General features: G+C 41.4%; 1 protein-coding gene across 2 annotated transcripts in view; it reads left to right on the top strand.

Annotated features, from left to right (window-relative positions):
• The window catches only part of TRPA1 (transient receptor potential cation channel subfamily A member 1), a 224,650-nt gene that overhangs the window by 67,403 nt on the left and 133,501 nt on the right, over positions 1 to 23,746 (top strand). Inside the window, exons 6-9 of one of the 2 annotated variants that reach the window (XM_073679440.1) lie at positions 4,694 to 4,802; positions 4,891 to 5,036; positions 8,464 to 8,600; positions 21,465 to 21,513. In XM_073679440.1, coding sequence (XP_073535541.1) covers positions 4,694 to 4,802; positions 4,891 to 5,036; positions 8,464 to 8,600; positions 21,465 to 21,513 — 441 coding nt within the window. Of the gene's footprint in view, positions 1 to 4,693; positions 4,803 to 4,890; positions 5,040 to 8,463; positions 8,601 to 21,464; positions 21,514 to 23,746 lie in introns of both variants that reach the window. The other variant, XM_073679439.1, reaches the window with a different exon arrangement.

Below are 23,746 nucleotides of genomic sequence, written 5' to 3'. Positions count from 1 at the left end.
GGCATTTGGATTTGGGAGTGCAGAATTTGATGCATTTCTTTTGGGGAATGAGGAGCCATTTCACTTTTCCAGAGCCTTTGTACTACCAGTAACGTAGAATCCCCTTATATTTCCATTAACATGGAAGGGGCACAGGGTGGTAGTTGTGGCGAGGGGCTGCTTTTCTCCCACACTCTGGCTTCCCACAAATAAAAGATAATGTCTTGTCCTTCGTGTGGCCTGGGTGTATTGGATAACACTCACGGTTTCTCCTGAGGGTTCGGTCTGCTCCATGGTCCCGGATTCAGACACACAATTCACACCAGACATTTGATCCATTTTCAACAGTTCAACTTTACTTAAAACGTTCAGTTCTGTTTTAGTTATGGACACCATACAGGATGTTATGTTACACTGGGAACAGTTTCTGACACCTGTGTTTTCCCTTCCTCTCCTGGCAATTCCTGCTCCTGGGATGTCCCACACAGCACGAAAGCCTCCTGCACCACTGACCGGACTTCTGCCTGTAAAGCGCCATCCTTTATTTCCATTTAGAATGTAAGCAAGGCTGGCTCCTCCATACCTTTTCCAGGCCATAGGCTTCAAACGTTAAGGGATGATTCATTGAAATTGGTCGCTGTGGTTCTCATGTTACTGCTTTTCCTACTTTCACTTTCTTGGTGTCGCGAATGACTTTCAGCCGACTGGCCCTGAACTCCTCCTGTATTACTTCTTTTCTTGTTCCAAACAGTACTATCTCCAACTTTATCTATATCTCTCTTTATCTGCCTAACAACAGGAAATTATATAAACTGTGCCTCTCCCTAACTGGGGGTATTTCTACCTTAAGTTAACTCTTTTACTACTATAACTACCTAGTTCCTGAGCTACAGTGCCCTCCACTGTACCTTCCCAATTCCTGCACTTATATACTAATTTCCTATCCTTTCCCTATGCTATAACATTATCATGAAAAACATTTTTATTATTCAACATTAATCATCCACAAACCCGTACACGTAATATTGTTTACATTGTTATGCACGAACCATTACCAAAATATAAACATTAATCACACTTCTGTAAACAAATGTTACCCGTCTGACAAGGAAGGGATGAAGGGCATGAATCGTCCCTGACACACCCTTACAAACAGATGGACCTGAGTGGCGACTTGCTTTTTTTGTGGATTGAGTTGAAGCTTTTATTGGGAACATTTTACATTACATTTGGGATCACATTTATCCTGCGCTCTATGCTGAGTACTTACTTTGGGACTCCCATCTAAATCTCCGAGTGATGTGATTCAGATGAAACCCTTGAGGGATCCATTTACTAAAATAAGGCAGCAGAGTTACTCTTGGCTCCGTCTGCCTCTGTTCAGCGTTGTCCATTTCAGAAGTGCACAAAACTGAGGCGGACTGCGCTTTTATGCACTCCTGAAAAGATAGACACTGTCTGATCACATAGTGACTTTATCTGCCTCATTATAGGGAATCTTCCGCCGAGGTTTCTGTCCGAATCACATATATTAGAGATTTACACGGAAACCCTGGTGTAAGCACTTAGCTCAGAGCACAGAATAAATCAGAGCCGAGCCTTACTGCGATCTTTGGAAGACAGAACAAACAAATCAACAACAGGTCAAGAATTGGTTTTCTTTATTTTTTACGCCGTTCCTCGTGCGGCATAAGTGATTAGACGACTTTGTTCTTTGGGTCGGTGCGATTACAGCAATAAAAGATTTATATCGTTTTTTATGTTTGGCTGCTGTCACACACTAAAAGTCGCTTTTTAATGCAAGAAAGCATCCTCATATTTTGATTGCAATAATTTTTCCATATTTCGGCTCTCAACCATGTAATGCCTTGTTTTTTTGTGGAACAAGTTGACGTTTTTATTGGTATCATTTTCGTGCAAATTACATTTTTTGATCGCTTTCTCTTCCAATTTTTTGGAGGCAGAATGAACAAAAGCCAGCAATTCAGGAATTGCTTTTTAGTTTTGTTTTTTATGCCGTTCCACCTGTGGTAAAATTGATAAGGCAGCTTTATTATTTGGGTCAGTATGATGACAGTGATACTTCATTTATATCGTTTTTTTATGTTTGCCGTTTTTACACAAAAACTGTTTTATAGAAAAAATAATTATTTTTGCATTGCTTTATTCTGAGAGCTATAACTTTTTTTATTTTTCCTCTAATGAAACTGTATGGCAGCTTGTTTTATGCAGGACAAGATGATGCTTTCAGAGATGCCATTTTTATTTACATTTGTCTTTTTGATCGTGTTTTATTCCACTTTTAGTTCAGCAGTATGATGATAAAGCATCATTTTTTGCCTTGTTTTCTTTTTTTTTACGGCATTCACTGAAGGGGTTAATTAATGAGACAGTTTTATAGGTAGGGTCGTTACGGACGCGGGATACCAAATATTTGTACTTTTTTTTGTTTATTTTTGTTTTTACATAAATAAATGTATTTATTGGATTAATATTTTTTCACTCTTTTTGTTCTTTACTTCATAATTTTTATAAAGATATTTTTATAATATTTGAATTTTTTTTTAACTTTTTTACCCTGTCCCATTAGATTAGTGTTTCGCACACAGGGAGGAGGCGTGTCAGCTAATGCTCTGAGCATTAGCTTACAGGCCATCATCCCTAGGAGTCCCTGCGGCCATCTTTCTGCCCTGGGTCACCATAGAGATCGTCGGTACAATGCGATCACAATTGTGTCGATAGGAGCAGAGAAGGAGCTCGCTCCCTCTGCGATGCCCATTGATGTCGCTGTCACTATTGACAGCGGCATCAAAGGGGCTAAATGCCTGCGATCAGTGCTTGCACCGATTGAGGGCATTGCTGAAGGGTGTGACCTCTCATCTAGAGCTAACACTCACATTTGATGGCGGTGACGCTCAGCGTGAGCCCACGCGATCGTGAGAAAGTATATTTTACGGCAGATTGTGGGAACACAGCTCCCGCAGCGCCTTACATATACTCCGAATGTCAGGAAGAGGGTTAACCCCTTCACAATATATGAAGTATATTTACGTCATATGTCGTGTCCTTGACTTTGATGCGGGCTCCGGCGCTGAGCTCACATGTTTCCCCGCGCATGACAGCCGATTTAATCAGCCGTCATGTGCCTTTAACAGCCTCGGGTGGATCGGAGCTCCACCCACAACTGTTAACCACGACTGTTAACGACGTTCATAGTAGATCATCATTTCTGCTATACATAGCAATGCTGAAACAGTACTACCCCAAAATGGTATTAATAAAAAGTCAGCTCACGGCGCAAAAAATAAGCCCTCACCCAGCCTCAGATTCTGAAAAATGAAAACTCTAAGGGTCTAGGAAAATGGCGACAAATGCAAAAACTTTTTTTACAAAGTTTTTTTGCACTTCTTAAATAAAAAATAAACTATACATGTATGGTATCTGCGTACTCGTACTGACCTGGGAATCATATTGCCAGGTCAGTTTTACCATATAATGAACAAGGTAAATAAAAAACAAACAAAAAACAATTGTGGAATTGCACTTTTTTTTGCAATTTCCCCACACTTAGAATTTTTTTCCCGATTTCATAGAATCATAGAATGGTTGAGTTGGAAGGGACCTCCTGGGTCATCTGGTCCAACCCCCTGCTCAAAGCAGGATTCACTAGATCATCTCAGACAGATGTCTGTCCAGCCTCTGTTTGAAGACGTCCATTGAAAGGGAACTCACCACCTCTCGTGGCAGCCTGTTCCACTCATTAATCACCCTAACTGTCAAAAAGTTTTTTCTAATATCTAATCTGTGTCTCCTCCCATTTAGTTTCATCCCATTGCTTCTAGTCTTTCCTTGTGCAAATGAGAATAAAGATGATCCTTCTACAATGTGACAGCCCTTGACATATTTGTAGACAGCTATTAAGTCTCCTCTCAGTCTTCTTTTTTGCAAGCTAAACATTCCCAAATCCTGCAACCGTTCCTCATAGGACATGGTTTGCAGACCAGTCACCATTCTGGTCGCTCTTCTCTGAACTTGCTCCAGTTTGTCTATGTCTTTTTTAAAATGTGGTGCCCAAAACTGTACACAGTATTCCAGATGAGGTCTGACCAAAGAGGAGTAAAGACCGATAATGACTTCACGTGATCTAGACTGTATGCTTCTGTTAATACATCCCAGAATTGTATTTGCCTTTTTTGCTGCTGCATCACACTGTTGACTCATGTTTAGTCTATGATCTATTAGTATACCTAAGTCTTTTTCACATGTACTGTTGCTTAGCTCTATTCCTCCCATTCTGTATATGCTTTTTTCATTTTTATTGCCCAGATGTAGTACTTTGCATTTTTCCCTGTTAAAAACCATTCTGTTGGTTGCTGCCCACTGCTCCAGTTTATTTAGGTCTTTTTGAATCCTCTCTCTCTCTTCTCTAGTACACTATATGGTAAAATCAATGGTGCTATTTAAAAGTGCAACTTATCAACAAGAAACAACCACTGATATGGCGGCTATATTGCTGAAAATATAAAAAAGTTATGGCTCTTAGAAGAAGTATAGAATAAAATGAATAAACGAAAAATGGCCCGGGGTGAAAGAGTTAAGGCATCTCTGTTGCCAGAGACAGATTATACTTGACATCCAGCAGAGATTATGTTTTCTGATTGTATAGTGACCACTTATTGGGTGATTTATTTTTCTTTTTGTTTTTGTGCTAAAGTTGAATCATGATGGAAAGCTGTGCAAAAGAAACAAGATAGGATGCTTCCCAATACACATGTCTGTTTATACTGGGTCGTTAAAATGCATGGAGCTGGTTCTAAAGAAAGGTATTGTTAGCATTACCCTTATTACTAAAAATGATGTATTGATAAACCATCATACTGTATAGTCATCTTTTAACAACTTTTATTTTAGGTGAAGAATTTGGATTTAGCATCGAAGATCACATCAATTTCACAGATAATGAAAAAAGCAGTCCACTTCATGTGGCAGTACAAAATGGGCGTTTGGAAGTTGTGAAAGCATGCATTGGATATGGAGCAAAAATTGACCGTAAACAGGTAGTTGCTATTTAACCATATTATAATTTCTCATAAATTAAATTGTGAATTAGGACCGAAAAGAATGACTGGAACAAAAGTAACGTGGCGCAGGGCTGTAGCCGTGGGCGAGGTACTTGTCTCTTGTGCCCGGGACGTTTGATGAACGTGGGAGTCCTGGCTGGGTGTGTGGAGTTGTGCTGTGAGGGCACTATGCTTGTGCTGACCGACGATGCTGGTTTGCCAGGACCAGATGTTTCTCAGTTCAATAAGGGAGATCACCATTTAAATATAAACTTTTTACTTAACGGGAACTTGGTAGGGAATATATACAATAGATACAAGTGGATACAAAGTCTTATAAATGTTTTCTTTACAACTCGAAGCATTTTACAGTTTCCTTCCTTCTTTCTTCTATTGTTCTCTATCTTCACCTTTCCTCTTTTATCTCTCTACTTGTCCTATGTTTTCTCACTACTTCACCACAACCCAGGTCAATGCTACAGTCCTGCTTAGCAAGAGTCATGTACTCATCCCGCGGTTCTGAGTCTTCCTTCCCCTAAGGGTGCCAGTATGTCCGATATTTATCTTTTTATTGTTGACGCTTTGGATTTGCCATCCGGGACACTTTACTAGTCTCGCATACTCGGTTATGTCTAGGCCCATTACTTTCAAGAGTTATAAACTCTGGGACTTGGGGCTAGGTGTCCTATCTCAGGACCCACCTCCGGTAGATCACTCTGTCTCTTAATCAATTCTGCTCCGGATCTCACTATCTCTTCTTTTTGGTCTCCTCTCACCTCACGGAGAGCCTAGAGTGTGGCACTGCTCACATTGAACTTTAGGTCCACTCACTATGCACTCCAGGCCCTATCCGCCCCACTACCAGGAAGTCCTTTCCAAACTTGCTACATAGCTCTTTCCTCTATGGGCTAGTCCCAACTCTTAACTCTCACTGTCCCTGTCAACTACCTGTTGCTGTGCAGAATACAGCTTCATCACTAACATTGCAAATCATTACACATACAAACATCATTAACGTATAACACTATTCACATTGCACAGCACAACATTATACTTATTTCTCCAAGGGGGGAATGTGGGCAATATGTCCATCTCCTTACACAAACATTATATCCTTGTCTAGATTTCAAACATTGACAGTATTGACACCATTGCTGTAAAGTAACAGCGCTAATCACTAATCAAAGAGCCCAGTTTAATATGCAAACAAACCTTTGTGGCTGCAAATACCCATAAAATGTCAGAGAAATTAAGTTTGATCCATTATGCAAATAATCTTGTCTGGTTAGGCCAATCCTGATAGTGTCCCAGCTCTCCACAGAAAATCTTTTCAAATGCTTCTTACTTAGCCTTAATTGGTGACAATTGAGATCATTTAAGTTCTTGTTTTAGGCAGTGAAATTCGATGCATGCAATGTGCATTCCCAGCTTGACATATGTACAATATTCTCATTGTTGTGGGCAACGGCACTTTCACTTACAGTTCATGCAGCATCCCCATGTGCATTATGACTGGAAGAGTCTAGATTACTTAGGCTTACAGTGCATGCAGCAGGTTTACTGTGACTGACCTAATGAAGCAGTACATAGCCAAGGGGAAAGGTGTTATGTAGGGTTTACTATAGAGAGCAGGAGCTTTATACCAGATAACTTAGATCAGAGATGTCAAGCTCAAATACACAGAGGGCCAAAATTAAAAACTTGGAGAAAGTTGCTGTCCAACCTTGATATTTATTAAAAAAATGTGTACAATTGAGGAAGTTTTTCTTATCATCAAGTATGGAAGCAAGCTTAAAAGGTATGTGCCACAAACAAAGTATATTTTAATTAATAAATCTTAAGAGACATATCACATGACCGGAGCATTGGGTATTTCCTTGCAGACAGAGGTGTACGTAGAAATCATGTGTTCCCATAGCAGAAAAAAACCCCGTGATATTCAGTGAGGTTACAGAAGAGCATATCTCACTACTTTGCAGCCCTTACAAAGTCATTTTCCTCCTAATATAGCCCCCAGATTTCCCTTTCATTGCCCCCATAAAGTATGATACTAACAAAAGTGCCCCCCAAACACAGTATGATGCTCCCACAGTAAATGTGTCCACAGTATACTCCACATGCATGATATGATGACCCTACTGTACCTACTCTCAGCTCCCCTGGAAAAGTATGGTGACCCCAACACAGTATGATGCCCCAACTGTGATCCCCATACAGCACTCCATACAGTATAATATGCCCCACATAGTCCTCCATACAGTTTAATTGGCCCAACATAGTCCACCATTCCAAATAATGGCCCCACATGGTTCTCCCTACAGAATAATGGCCCACATAGTCCTCCATGCAGAATAATAAGCCCCACATAGTCCTCCATGCAGTATAATGTGCCCAACATAGTCCTCCAATCAGAATAATGGGCCCCACATAGTCCTCCATGCAGAATAATGGGCCCCACATAGCCCTCCATACAGAATAATGGGCCCCACATAACCCTCCATAGAGAATAATGGTGGGCCCCACATAGTCCTCCATACAGAATAATGGGCTCCACATAGTCCTCCATATAGAATAATGGCCCCACATAGTCCTCCATACAGAATAATGGCCCCACATAGTCCTCCATACAGAATAATGGCCCCACATAGTCCTCCATACAGAATAATGGGCTCTACATAGTCCTCCATACAGAATAATGGCCCCACATAGTCCTCCATACAGAATAATGGCCCCACATAGTCTTCCATACAGAAAAATGGGCCCCATATCGTTCTCCATGCAGAATAATGGGCCCAACATAGTCCCCCATTCAGAATAATGGGCCTCACATAGTCCTCCATTCAGAATAATGGCCCCACATAGTCCTCCATATGGCGTTGTGGGCCAAATATAATCATCCTGCAGGCAAGATGTGTGACTTAGATAATGGATCAAAGTTCATTTTCTTTGAAACTCTAAGAGGTTGATTTATGAAAGTGTTTGGCAACTTTTGCCATTTTCACACCAGTTTGAACCAGGTCCACCAAAATGGATGGAAGCTGAGGTGAAGTGCTGTCGTTATGTACATCAGAATTGCTACTCTAGTCTCTAACTGGACATGGAGGCGCACACCACTAAGATGCACTAATATGCACCAAATTCATTATGTCATGTGAATTTGCCTTTGAATGAATTTGCACATTTTATTCCAAAAAAAACATTCATTAAGGATGGTGTGCAGAAAGCCAGTCTTAATGATTCTGCCACTAAGTGTATTTGAGGCCACAATGGAAAATTTGCATTTGTGCTTTACTACTAGATGCTATATGTGTTTTAGTAGAGATAAAACTCGTGACAGATTCACTTTAAAGTCACCTCAGATCTTCAGGTAGTTGTCACTTCTCTCTGTGTTGATAAAGATGTAACCGGTACTTTTCTTTTATAGATTGATAACGCCACTCCTCTTCATTTTGCTGCAACTCAAGGAGCAACTGAAATTGTGAAATTTATGGTGTCATCATACACCGGTGAAAATAACATTTTGGATTTGCCAGATGGAAATAAAGAAACTCCACTTCATAAGTAAGGAAGCTTATATAAAAACAATTGTATAGTAGGGTTTTACTGTTTTTGGAAGTATATACTATAACAATCTAATAAGTTGATTAGAGGAAATTAGCTAATTGCTTTACTGGTAACGTAATCAAATGAATTGTTGCAAGAGGCATCATACACCGGTGAAAATAACATTTTGGATTTGCCAGATGGAAATAAAGAAACTCCACTTCATAAGTAAGGAAGCTTATATAAAAACAATTGTATAGTAGGGTTTTACTGTTTTTGGAAGTATATACTATAACAATCTAATAAGTTGATTAGAGGAAATTAGCTAATTGCTTTACTGGTAGCGTAATCAAATGAATTGTTGCAGATGCCTCTTCATATTTGTTCCTGTGGGTTTTTTTAGGGTAATGTAAAATGATGACAGTTGATGACTGTGGCGCTTACAATGATGAGGAATTATATGTAGCATGGAGTAATTCTTAGATGTTCAGACTATGAACAGAAAGTAAGAAAGACAGCACTCACCAACAGATGTCAGTACGAAGTCCTTTAATCCAGAATGGACACTTCAGAAACAGCGGATGGCTTGGGGGAGAAGGGGTGAAGTGAGGTCCTTTGTTCAGAGGCAGTAGTTAAAATCCAATTTTTATTATTATTTTGTGAAAACTACAACAAAAAAGCAAGATTTTTTTGCAATTTGTGAACACATGCTTAGGGCTGATTCTGACTTACGATATTTGCGTAGGAGAGCAATTTTCACTAATACCTATAATACTCTGTGGGGTCATTCACATGTCTGATTTTTTCTTCGGACCGAGTCGTCCGCGGAAAATATCGGAGACATGTCCAATTTTGATCCGAGTGTTGGATCAAAATCAGCAATGGAAGGCAATAGGCCCATAAAAAAAATGTGACAAATGACATCCAAGTGTGGTTCGATTTTCACAGACTGTCAGAATGGATCAGATGAGAAATTTTTTAAAAAAAATTCTCCATGTACAAGAAAATCAGATGACACTCATTACACACTCTGATCAAACTCTGAACAGAATAATCAGTCCGATTTTCTCTTACAAGAAAAAATCAGCCGTCTGAATGAGCCCTTAAGATGTGAACACAATTATTTTATGTTTAAATTAATTTCAGTGCTTTTATTTTATTGCTCTCTTAAAGCAAATTCCTAACCAAAATGGAATATAAGTGATCTTGAATCTGAAAGTCTTAATACTTTAAAGAAAAAAAAACACTTTAGCAATTTGTACTACAGATGTCTGCCTTCTCTTAGCATAAGAATACACTGCTCATTGCCATTTGCACTATAAAGTCTAATAATAATATTTAGCCGTTCGGACCAGTTTTACTGTAATTAACAAAATGTTTGTTAAATATATATATATTGTAATTTTTTCCATTTTTAAAAATCACAAAAAGGAAAATGGGCCGATGCAAAAGTTGGGGCACCCTTGGAGATTTGTGTGGTCAGATAATGTTGACCAAGGTTTCAGACCTTAATTAGCCTGTTAGGGTTATGGCTTGTTCACTATCATCGTTAGGAAAGGCCAGGTGATACAAATTTCCCAGCTTTACAAAAACGCAGCCTCCTCTAACCTTGTCCCAAAAAACAGCAGCCGTAGGTTCTTCTAAGCAGCTGCTGAGCACCCTGAAACTGGTGGAGGCCCACAAAGCAGGAGAAGGCTATAAGAAGATAGCAAAGTGTTTTCAAGTTGCCCTTTCCTCAGTTTGAAATGTAATTAATTGCAGTTAACAGGAACAGGGGAGGTTCAGATAAGGTCTGGAAGATCAAGCACAATTTCAGTCAGAAATTTCAGCTCCTTGTAGGATTGCTAGAGAGGCAAATCAGAACCCCGCTTGACTGCAAAAGACCTTCAGACAGATTCATCAGACTCTGGATATGTGGTTCATTGTTGTAGTGTTCAGAGACACCTGCATCTTCACTATAAAATTCAGCATCAGAAGTATGCAAAAGAATATCTAAACAAGCCTGATGCATTTTGGTAACAAGTCCTGTGGACCAATTCGATTAAAATAGCACTCTGTGGCCACAATTATCAAAAGTATGTGTGTAGAAAAAAGGGCACAGAATTTCAGGAAAAGAACATCTCACCAACCATTAAGCATGGGGTGGATCAATCATGCTTTGGGGTTGTGTTGCAGCTAATGGCACGGGGAACATTTCACAGGTAAGGGGAAGAAAGAATTCAAGGAAGAATGGATGAAAATCCCTCAAACAAGAATTGAAAGACTCTTGGCTGGCTACAAAAAGCATTTAGAAGCTATGATATTTTCAAAAGGGAATTCTACTAGGTACTAACCATGCAGGGTGCCCATTTTCCTTTTTGTAATTTTTAACCTCTTTATGGCCTATGATGTATAGGTACATCATAGGTCACCTCCCCCTCTTTGGTGCGGGCTCCATCGCTGAGCCCGCACCTTTTCTGGCACATGACAACTAATCTGATCAACTGTCATGTGCCCCTAACAGCCGCGGGTGGATTCAATCTTTGACAGCGGCATTTAACTCGCGCAAACCAGATGCACATCATTGGCTCCTCCCATCGGGACTCCTGTCACATGATTGCGAGGTGCCGATGGGTTGGCATGACAACCAGGGTCTGCAGGAGACCCCTGTGGTTATCTATGCCGAACTGCTGTGAGCGCCGGCCAGCGGCTGGCACTCATAGCAGATGAGTATTTTTATTACACACGCAAAAAATAAGTCCTCACCCGACCCCAGATCCTGAAAAATGGAGACTCTACGGGTCTCGGAAAATGGCACCACTTTTTTTTTTAAGACAAATATTGGATTTTTTTTTTCACCACTTAAATAAAAAAGAACCTATACATGTTTGTTATCTACAAACTCATAATGACCTGGAGAATCATAATGACAGGTCAGTTTTAGCATTTAGTGAGCATGGTAAAACAAACAAACAAATGTGGAATTGCACTTTTTTTGCAATTTCACCGCACTTGGAATTTTTTTCCTGTTTTCCAGTACATTATATGGTAAAATCAATGGTGTCGTTCAAAAGTACAACTCGTCCCACAAAAAACAAGCCCTCACACGGCTATATTGATGGAAAAATAAAAAGTTATGGCTCCGGGAAGAAGGGGAGCAAAAAATGAAAACGCAAAAATGGAAACACCCAAGGCAGTAAAAGGGTTTGTAAAAGATGATAATATATACAGTTATATGAAAAAGTTTGGGCACCCCTATTAATCTTAAGCTTAATGTTTTCTTAAAATTGGTGTTTTTGCAACAGCTATTTCAGTTTGATATATGTAATAACTGTTGGACACAGTAATGTTTCTGCCTTGAAATGAGGTTTATTGTACTAACAGAAAATGTGCAATCTGCATTCAAACAAAATTTGACAGGTGCATAAGTATGGGCACCCTTATCATTTTCTTGTTTTAAATACTCCTACATACTTTTTACTGACTTACTAAAGCACTTTTTTGGGTTTTGTAACCTCATTGAGCTTTGAACTTCATAGCCAGGTGTATGCAATCATGAGAAAAGCTACTTAAAGTGGCCACTTGCAAGTTGTTCTTCTGTTTGAATCTCCTCTGAAGAGTGGCATCATGGGCTCCTAAAAACAACTGTCAAATGATCTGAAAACAAAGATTATTCAACATAGTTGTTCAGGGGAAGGATACAAAAAGCTGTCTCAGAGATTTAACCTGTCAGTTTCCACTGGGAGGAACATAGTAAGGAAATGGAAGAACACAGGGACAGTTCTTGTTAAGGCCAGAAGTGGCAGGCCAAGAAAAACATCAGAAAGGCAGAGAAGAAGAATGGTGAGATCAGTCAAGGACAATTCTCAGACCACCTCCAGAGAGCTGCAGCATCAACTTGCTGCAGATGGTGTCACTGTGCATCGGTCAACTATACAACGCACTTTGCACAAGGAGAAGCTGTATGGGAGAGTGATGCGAAAGACGCCGTTTCTGCAAGCACGCCACAAACAGAGTCGGCTGAGGTATGCAAAAGCACATTTGGAGAAGCCAATTTCTTTTTGGAAGAAGGTCCTGTGGACTGATGAAGCCAAGATTGAGTTGTTTGGTCATACAAAAAGGTGTTATGCATGGCGTCAAAAAAACACAGCATTCCAAGAAAAACACTTGCTACCCACAGTAAAATTTGGTGGAGGTTCCATCATGCTTTGGGGCTGTGTGGCCAATGCCGGCACCGGGAATCTTGTTAAAGTTGAGGGACGCATGGATTCCACTCAGTATCAGCAGATTCTTGACAATAATGTTCAAGAATCAGTGATAAAGTTGAAGTTATGCAGGGGATGGATCTTTCAGCAAGACAATGATCCAAAACACCGCTCCAAATCTACTCAGGCATTCATGCAGAGGAAAAATTACAATGTTCTGGAATGACCATCCCAGTCCCCAGACCTGAATATCATTGAATATCTGTGGGATCATTTGAAGAGGGCTGTCCATGCTCGGCGACCATCAAACTTAACTGAACTGGAATTGTTTTGTAAAGAGGAATGGTCAAAAATACCTTCATCCATGATCCAGGAACTCATTAAAAGCTACAGGAAGCCACTAGAGGCTGCTATTTTTGAAAAAGGAGGATCTACTAAATATTAATGTCACTTTTCTGGTGAGGTGCCCATACTTATGCACCTGTCAAATTTTGTTTGAATGCGGATTGCACATTTTCTGTTAGTACAATAAACCTCATTTCAAGGCAGAAACATTACTGTGTCCAACAGTTATTACATATATCAAACTGAAATAGCTGTTGCAAAAACACCAATTTTAAGAAAACATTAAGCTTAAGATTAATAGGGGTGCCCAAACTTTTTCATATAACTGTATATTTTTTGCCTAAAATACAAAGGAAATGTGTCATCTTTAACTGTAGCCCTTTTAGAAATCATTTCATCTTTAACTTGACTAACTGTTTACAATGACAGAAATTTTGACCAGGGGAGGCGATACTTTTACATGCCACTGTGTGTATGTATATATACATATATATATATATATATATATATATATATATATATATATATATATATATATATATATATACATATATATATGTGTATATATATATATATATATATATATATATATATATTTAATGTAAGAATAGTATATAACTTAATGAGAACAATTACAGGTATAATAACATTTAGCCGTTCGGACCAGTTTTTCTGTAATTCACAAAATGTTTGTTAAAAACTCAATAATCAGTGATCAAATATAATATTATGCAGCTTAATTTAGAAAGGAGAAAGACGCCCAGATATATCTGCAGTCTAAGGACTACATGACATAAATGAACCACTTTATGGTTTAAATGCTCTCGGAGATGAGCATAGATTATGTCCTGCTCACCATCTGTTTCATTTGTCCACTCATTTAGTTACATATGAAGCAGCAGCTCTTATTATTCTTTCAACTCTGGAGTATCAGGTTCCAGATTAAAGACTTTTATTTATTTACTGTCATTTTTTTCAATCTGCTACAGCAAGTTACAGTGTATATAGAAAGTCTACACACCCCTGTGAAAATGATAGTTTTTTGCCACATAGAAAAAATCATACCAAGAAGAATCATTTCAGAATTTTTTTCATCTTTAATGTCACCTATAATCTGTACAAATCTATTGAAAAACATACTGAAAACTTTTCGAGTGGAAAAAGAAAAATAAAGAACTAAAATAATGTGGTTGCATAAATATGAACACCCTTCAACTAATTCTTTGTTGAAGTATCATTAGAATTTATGACAGCATTCAGTCCTTTGGAATAGGAGTCTATCAGCATGGCACATCCAGAACTGGCAATCTTTGCCCGCTCTTCTTTGCAGTTGTGTTCCAAATCTGTCAGATAACAAGGACATCTCCTATGTACAGTGCCCTCTTCAGGTCACCCACAGATTTTTAATTGCATTCTGGTCTGTGATCCGGCTACATAGCCTATGCCTTCTATTCAATTCATATCCCGCTCTGTGTATGTGATCAGACAGGAGGAGCGAGTTCCTATCTGTTGAGCTGCACACTTTTCATGGGTCTATTGAGTGCTGGGTGAGGGTCTTAGGACCTGAACCCCAATCGATCTGCAGGAAATTAAAGTGCCTACCAAATAGCAAAAAAACACTATGAAAGTTTACTTACTCTTTAAAGTGAAGCTGTCAGCTGATACATGCTGCCCAATCTGTAGGCAGCATGTATCAGACACTTACTGTTATATGTCAGCCAAGTATGTTTGACTCTGAGACGGTGTCGAGTTTGAGAGAAAAGCATACTTTAAAAACCAACTGGAACCGTACTGTAGACTTGTCGGACAGTCGGATCGGTGCCTTTCCCAGCCTGCTGCCCAGGATTGATAGGTCTCTGCCTACTTGCATGTATAGTCCAAGACCTGTCAATCCAGGGCAGCAGAAAAGGAGAAATCGCCGGGGACCTGCCTGCTCAACTACTCTATAGTGCGTTCTCGGTCCCGAAAGTATGTTTTTGGCCACGGCCCCACTATCAGTATTTGTTCAGTATTCGGTCAGTATTTTTTCTCAGGAGTGGGAGCTAAAACCAGGAGTGGGTGATAAATGTACAATTGGTGACTTGTTTCTGTTATACCTTTTCTCTGATTGTTCCTCACCTGGTTTTGGCTCCTACTCCTGAGAAAAAATACTGACCGAATATGGACCAAATACTGATAGTGGGGCTGTGGCCTTTCTCCAAAATGCTGGAGTGTTTCAGAGTCAGACATACCTGGCTGAGATAAAACAGCAAGTGCCTGGCTCATGCTGCTCACGGACTGATTGAATATTTATACTGTTTCACTGCAAACATAAGGAATTGATATAGAAAAAATATTAGAAAATTGTGTAACTTATTATGAAACTAAGAATAACCTTTAGTAACAAAAACCTTAATAAATGTTTAGGCACTGCTGTTTGAACAGTATATATGCTGTAATGTTCTTTTTTTATTTACCGTTAAGGCGTAGGTTATAATCGCCATCTGGTTCGGTATTTTGTGGACTACCTGCTCAAGGGGTGTGATTTATAGTATAACTATAATGCTGGATCAGTAATAATATTTGTCAGTCAGGATTATATAACAAAGTATGACTTCATTGGTTCCTATTTGATATAGTTGTGTATAACCTCTACAGATAGAGTCTTAGTTGTGTTATAGAACAGTGTTTCTACACACCAGTCAAGTAACTCGAATCCAACACTTGTTGTCTTGTAGCTGTTTTCATAGAATATCAATTGCACTAATGAAATGCAGAAATTTTCTTCACATTGAATTTAAATTTATGGTCAGATGTATGAAACGAGTGGCATAGCGTGGGGGGACCCAGAGGCGGTTTTAGAAATGCAACATTTCAAATGGAGAAATAAAAAATAAAGTAACAGTTAATTGCTCGGACTTCTGGCCAGACCTCAGATCTCTGGCGAGTATCAGTTTTAACTATATCAATTTCAATAAAATGCTGATAAAGTTTGATACTATAGTAGAGCACGAAGTGAATCCGAACTTAAACACAGAACACGAACTTCCCCTTAAAGTCAGATGTAATGTTCGGAGTTTCAGGGGAAGTCCGTTGTAATATTTGGAGTTCCAGGGGAAGTGCGTTGTAATATTTGGAGTTCCAGGGGAAGTCAGTTGTGATGTTTGGAGTTCCAGGGGAAGTCCGTTGTAATATTTGGAGTTCCAGGGGAAGTCAGTTGTGATGTTTTTAGTTCCAGGGGAAGTGCGATGTATGGAGTTCCAGGGGAAGTTAGTTGTAATGTTTGGAGTTCCACGGGAAGTGCGTTGTAATGTTTGGAGTTCCAGGGGAAGTGCGTTGTAATGTTTGGAGTTCCAGGGGAAGTCCGTTGTAATGTTTGGAGTTCCAGGGGAAGTGCGTTGTAATGTTTGGAGTTCCAGGGGAAGTCCGCTGTAATGTTTGGAGTTCCAGGGGAAATCAGTTGTAATGTTTGGAGCTCCAGGGGAAGTTAGTTGTAATATTTGGAGTTCCAGGGGAAGTCCGTTGTAATGTTTAGAGTTCCAGGGGAAGTGCGATGTAACGTTTGGAGTTCCAGGGGAAATCAGTTGTAATGTTTGGATTTCCAGGGGAAATCAGTTGTAATGTTTGGAGTTCCAGGGGAAAGTTAGTTTTAATATTTGGAGTTCCAGGGGAAGTGCATTGTGATGTTTTGAGTTCCAGGGGAAGTGCGTTGTAATGTTTGGAGTTCCAGGGGTAGTGCGTTGTAATGTTTGGAGTACCAGGGGAAGTACGTTGTAATGTTTGGAGTTCCAGGGGAAGTGCGTTGTAATGTTTGGAGTTCCAGGGGAAGTGCGTTGTAATGTTTGGAGTTCCAAGGGAAATCAGTTGTAATGTTCGGATTTCCAGGGGAAGTGCGTTGTAATGTTTGGAGTTCCAGGGGAAGTGCGTTGTAATGTTTGGAGTTCCAGGGGAAGTGCGTTGTAATGATTGGAGTTCCAGGGGAAGTGCGTTGTAATGTTTGGAGTTCCAAGGGAAATCAGTTGTAATGTTCGGATTTCCAGGGGAAGTCAGTTGTAATGTTTGGAGTTCCAGGGGAAGTCAGTTGTAATGTTTGGAGTTACAGGGGAAGTTCACTGTAATGTTTGGAGTTCCAGGGGAAGTCAGTTGTAATGTTTGGATTTCCAGGGGAAATCAGTTGTAATGTTTCGAGTTCCAGGGGAAGTTAGTTGTAATGTTCGGAGTTCCAGGGGAAGTCAGTTGTGATGTTTGGAGTTCCAGGGGAAGTTAGTTGTAATGTTTGGAGTTCCAGGGGAAGTGCGTTGTAATGTTTGGAGTTCCAGGGGAAGTTAGTTGTAATGTTCGGAGTTCCAGGGGAAGTCCGTTGTAATATTTGGAGTTCCAGGGGAAGTGCTTTGTAATGTTTGGAGTTCCAGGGGAAGTGCGTTGTAATGTTTGGAGTTCCAGGGGAAGTCAGTTGTGATGTTTGGAGTTCCAGGGGAAGTCCGTTGTAATGTTTGGAGTTCCAGGGGAAGTCAGTTGTGATGTTTGGAGTTCCAGGGGAAGTCCGTTGTAATGTTTGGAGTTCCAGGGGAAGTCAGTTGTAATGTTTGGAGTTCCAGGGGAAGTCCGCTGTAATGTTTGGAGTTCCAGGGGAAATCAGTTGTAATGTTTGGATTTCCAGGGGAAATCAGTTGTAATGTTTGGAGTTCCAGGGGAAAGTTAGTTTTAATATTTGGAGTTCCAGGGGAAGTGCGTTGTGATGTTTGGAGTTCCAGGGGAAGTGCGTTGTAATGTTTGGAGTTCCAGGGGAAGTGCGTTGTAATGTTTGGAGTACCAGGGGAAGTGCGTTGTAATGTTTGGAGTTCCAGGGGAAGTGCGTTGTAATGTTTGGAGTTCCAAGGGAAATCAGTTGTAATGTTCGGATTTCCAGGGGAAGTGCGTTGTAATGTTTGGAGTTCCAGGGGAAGTACGTTGTAATGTTTGGAGTTCCAGGGGAAGTGCGTTGTAATGTTCGGAGTTCCAGGGGAAGTGCGTTGTAATGTTTGGAGTTCCAAGGGAAATCAGTTGTAATGTTCGGATTTCCAGGGGAAATCAGTTGTAATGTTTTGAGTTCCAGGGGAAGTTAGTTGTAATATTTGGAGTTCCAGGGGAAGTGCGTTGTAATGTTCGGAGTTCCAGGGGAAGTCAGTTGTAATGTTTGGAGTTCCAGGGGAAGTCAACTATAATGTTTGGAGTTCCAGGGGAAGTCCGTTGTAATGTTTGGAGTTCCAGGGGAAGTCAGTTGTAATGTTACGAGTTCCAGAGGAAGTCAGTTATAATTTTTGGAGTTACAGTGGGAAGTCCGTTGTAATGTTTGGAGTTCTAGGGGAAGTCAATTGTAATGTTTGGAGTTCTAGGGGAAGTCAGTTGTAATGTTTGGAGTTCTAGGGGAAGTCAGTTGTAATGTTTGGGGTTCCAGGGGAAGTCAGTTTTAATGTTCGGGGTTCCAAAGTAAGTCCATTGTAATGTTCGGAGTTTCAGGGGAAAAAAGAGATTTTTTGTTTTTTTCCCAAATCAAAATTTCGGGTCTCCATTGATGTCAGCGTCACAGATCAGGCAGTGCAATCAAGTCAGTGCATTTCACGGCATGCTCTGGCCTGTCCCATATCCAAAGGAGAAGAGGACTCTTGGATTAGATAGCTATAAACTTTTTTTTTTTTTGCGCAGGCTGACACAAAGGAGGCCTTATTCCTTTTGGAGGGATCACTTAGAGGGCAACATGACTTTTTAAGGAGGCATTAATACTTAATAAAGGGGGCACTCCAGGGAAATTATTTGTTTTAAAAAGGCACTTAAGGGGATTTATTACTGGGTTAGGGGGCCACAATAGTTGCCTTTCTTCAGACACTGGAAACCCTCGTTGTGAGATACACTATACCTATATAGTTGCATGCAACTATCATTTAAAGGGAACCTGTCACCAGTTTTTTCCCATATAATGTACAGCCACCACCATTAGGGCCTCTTTTACAGCATTCTGGAATACTGAAAAAAGTCATCAATCCAGTCTGCAGATCCAAAAATATAGCTTTTATTATACTCAAAGATAGGACAGTCCAGTCCGATGGGCGTCGCTGGTCTTGATCTGACACTTCCCCTCTTCTTGTTATCGCCATCCTCTTTCCCTGCTTTGTGTGGATGATGCGTCCTACGTCATCATCACAGTGTCCTTCATGGTGGTCCTGTGCAGGCGCATATCTTTATGCCCTGCCTAGGTGGAACAAAGTATTGTAGTGTACATGCGCTGGCTTTGCTTCCAGCGCTCTTTGGCCTTTCCAAGCATGTGCGCACTAAAGTACTTTGCTCTGCCCGCGGCAGGACAGAGAGAGGTATGTCTGTGCAGGAACATGATGGAGTACACTGTGTGCATGATGTAGGACATGAATCAGGGAAGGAGGATGATGATCGCAAGAAGAGAGGAAGCGCCGGTCAATACCAGCAACGTCCATTGGATCCGATCACAGTGTATGTGAATATAATAAAAGGTCTTTTTAGGGATCTGCAGACTGGATTGGTGACTTTTTTACAGCCTTCCAGAATGCTGTAAAACAGGCTCTAATGGTGGTGGCCATACTTTATATGGGAAAAACAAGGTGACAGGTTCCCTTTAATGAAACTAACATTTAAGGTTTTTTTTGCCTTTGTAATATAAAGTTCTAGCAAAGCTCAGTTTGTCATTTCTGCGGTCATAGCGCTATGTGCATTTATCGACAGGACTGCAACTCTAAATAGCTCATTGTGGTGCACAAGTTTTAAACTTAGCGTGAATTTGTCAGGTATCTCTTGCTAACCTGTTTCAGAACAGTATAAGATTGAAATGAATGAAAGAAGCTCCAGCTAACTCACCATAGATTCACAGATCACACGGTCTGTCTTCAATAATGGAGAGAAGTGAATTAGCAACCAGCTCCCATTATCCAATAAAATTCTGAAATGGCTTTATTAAATATTCCACAGAAAATAGAGAAGATATAAGTACAGAAAAACAGCGCGTTTTGGATCACTTATGATCCTTCTTCATAGCGAAGGATAGAGGAGAAGGTGCTGAGCTTAGAGAGAAATATCGTTTTCTATACTTTGATTTAGTATTTTCCAGTAAAACGTTATATGTTGCTAGGGCTGATAGAAAAAGCCTATGAGTCCTGCTTTCCCATCACTGATTGCTGATTGAGTGTCTATTCTATGTAGGAAGAACTGTCTACCACTTTGTATGTAGGGGAAGCAGGACTCACAGACTTTTGTGAGGTGCACAGGGCGGTAGTCAGGGGTGAGTGTTCTCCCATACCCTGGCACACCACAAGTAAATAGTAACCTGTCCGTCATGTGGTTTGGGTGTAATGTATAGCACTCACTTTTACGCTTGCAGTCTCCGCTGGTTCCACGATGCCGGATCCGGTTGCCACCACACATTCAAAGACAGACTCTGCATTCATTTTTAACAGTCCAACTTTACTTAGCATCAGATGTTCCATGGCACTTACAGTACAGCACGAGTCCACTTTGTCAGATTTTCCAGCCTGAGCTCTCCCTTCTGTCCCTGCCCCCTCTGGCCCGTGAGACGCTTTTTCCGGTTCCATAGTTCCCATGCTTTCTAGCCCACTTCTCTAGCCCAGTTTCCCATATGGCTTAACTTTCTGTGAGGTGAAAAAGGCGTCCACTTTCATACCTATTTCGGGACGTAGGCCCCGGATATCCTGGGATAGACCGCTGAAAGTAGTGACGGCTATCTGCATGCTGTTCCCCAAAAGTCCTGTGCTTTTCCGTACTTTTCGGCCCACTGGCCTAATCTGCCTTTCCTTAGATCTCTCACTCCAGCACTATCTATATCATTCTCTCTCTATACCAGGAAATACTTTGCCTTATATAACCTCGCCTCCCTCCCTAACTGGCCCTTCCACATCTGTACATTGTGTTGAAACTCTAATTAGAAAACTTTGTATGGAAGAAAGTACAGAGTCTTTGCAAATTTGACCCCCAATATCAGTGCTCGGGGGACCAAACTTGAATGCAGTGTGCATGGTCTCTGATCATGCTGTCACTGATGAGATGAATAGTGTGGAATATTTTATTTTTGGGTCAGATTTGCTAGGCTCTGTACTAACTTCCACACATATCATACTAATTAGATAATATAGTATGACATACCAATTACACTGTTTCCTATATTATCTTTATAATACTTAAAAGTGTGCAGTGTGAATGCTTCAGCAAAAGCGGGGACCTGCTACACTTTCTAAAACTTAGTTAGAAGTAATCATAATACAAAAATACTTTAATCATGTTTGCTTCTATTAATCATTAAACTTTTCCCTTTGTATTTGCATTTACTTTTATTACTTACATTTTTCTCTTACAGATCATGCCTATTTGATCACGTGGACTTGGCACAGTATTTAATATCAATGGTAACTACATTTTTAATTAGTTGTGTAAACAAATGAAATGTTGCCTGCGTCTGCTGCAGTAATTGACTTTGTCAATTTACTGTGATAAACTAAGTACTTAATCAATAATGACATTAGTTACAGCAACAAGTCTAATTCCAGTCACAACCACTAATAAAAAAAAATCAATGGCATCGTAAACATACCAAAATCTTATTACAAGTAAATTGAAATCATATTTCTAAATAAGCTTTAAAATTCTGGATATCAATATATTTATCATCTTTTTATTAATGGGTCACACATTTTAAATCAATTTTATAGCGGGTGGAAAATTGACATGTGTCTGGACTATGTGTCAGGTAGATAACATAGTCCAAACAATAAAACTTAAAGAACACCTGCACCCTTCTGAGCACCCCAAAATATTCAAAGCTGAGCTCCATATTTATCCCATAGCATGTGCATATTACTTTGATAGGTGAATGATCAAGTAAGTGTAGCGCCCCGAGGGTTCGGCCGCTACAGGGGTATTGCACCTCAGACCAGAGGTGTGATATTCCACTCCCAGGTAAGGATGGAGTATGGACCAGGGCTCAGTTAGCTGCATGCACACACACCCCATTTCCCAGGGACAGCTCAACGGTGCTCCCACTAGACATAAGTGCAGGCACGACCGACCATGTCCCTGCTGGAGTGGGGAGGGAGGGGTGGAACACCCAGTGCTGTAGGGGCAGATAGGGGTTGGTTCCTGAGCGTAGGTAGGAGCCCATTGGTTGCTGGTCACCTGGGCTCATGGTCAGAGGGAGGTATAAAAGGTGGGCACCATCTTAGATCAGTGTTCAGTCAGAGAAGAAGACAGGGAGCAGCAGCTCAGGCTGAGTGCTGCTCCAGAGGCAGGCCTAGAGAAGAGGCCGGAGCCTGAGAGGAGAAGGAGAAGTGGGCCTGGAGAAGAGGCCAAGGGAAGGAGGAGAAGACAGAACAGGAGAGAAGGAGAAGAGAGAGAAACAGAAGGGCTCAGGAACAAGAAGGTGGAAGGGACCCTAAGAACCCACGAGAATCCAGGGTGAAGGGTCAGGCAGATTAAGGGTACCGGATCCCAAGTTGGTGGAGGAGAAACTACCCTCAGCCAAAGACCGGTCGTCGTGATCATATATTGGTGCGACACCTCATCAAACCTGCTAGGAAGGCACCATATAGGACAGCGCAGGACGGGGCCCACGTTTAACCGCACAAGTCCGCGGCAGCTGGACAAAAGTGGGTCACTGGTGAGGCAGGCCAGAGAAAGGATAAAAGGGGGTCCTGTGCCATGCTCCTGAACTGCCTGGGAGTTGACCGAGCCCCTCACCTGGTGGACGCAGCACGGCTCGGGCGGTCACTGCTGGCCGAAGTGACCTGGAACAAACGAACTGTGAGTAAAGACCCTGGACTGTAACTTGCCGTCTGTGTGCTCATTCGCGCCTCCAGCACTATTAGCACCGGGACTCTCACTACCATCACTCCCACCATCCACTACACTGCCCTGGGGCTACACTCTTCCCGTGGGGACTCACATCATCCCAGCTGCACACATCATCAGCCCCAGCGGACTGCCTTGCAGCGGCGGTTCCTAATAACCGCAATCCACGGGTGGCGTAGTCGGACATTATCTGAAGCACATAGCAGACTATCATTGGTCTGACCACACTGAGCCGCGGGACCGGGCCGCCACTACTACCCCCAACGTCTCCCTATCGCCCGGTTCCGCGTGCCCCACGGCCCAGGGGGCGAGTCAGCTTTGGCGTAGTCGGCAGGATCGTGACCAACCCGCCACAAACGGGTATTGCATGCCTGAAGAGAATTACACATGTACCTTAAAAAGAAGTTTCCCGCCGTCCGGAGTCGTTTCCCGCCATCCGGAGCCGATTCCCGCCATCAGACGCCATCTTGGACCATTTCCCGCCATCTTCATCCATCTTTCCCGCCCTGGCAGAGCGGACGCCATTATGTGCGCGCCAAAAGACAGCAGGAAGCTACCTCCCATCGTGGGCCAGGTCCCAGAATGGCGCCAAAGAAGGAGCCCGCCCCCACCAGTTATGAATGCAGCAGTGGAGATGTCCATCAACGTGGGGGGGCTGCCCGTGAGAGTGATTGTCAGCAGAATGCCCCAGGACCACCCCCTCTGGGGGCGGAAAGAGAAGAAAACTGTGGGATCAGTGTGGCCAGGCCGCACCCGGAGATGGAGGGGGAAATCAGTGCCGGTACCCTGGTAAAG

The sequence above is a fragment of the Phyllobates terribilis genome, unplaced genomic scaffold, assembly GCF_046119375.1.
Source record: "Phyllobates terribilis strain yellow unplaced genomic scaffold, ASM4611937v1 Scaffold_4__5_contigs__length_816908805, whole genome shotgun sequence".
Classification (NCBI taxonomy): Eukaryota; Metazoa; Chordata; class Amphibia; order Anura; family Dendrobatidae; genus Phyllobates; species Phyllobates terribilis.
The sequence above is the reverse complement of the archived record's forward strand: the minus strand, read 5'-3'. Positions and strand labels throughout refer to the sequence as shown.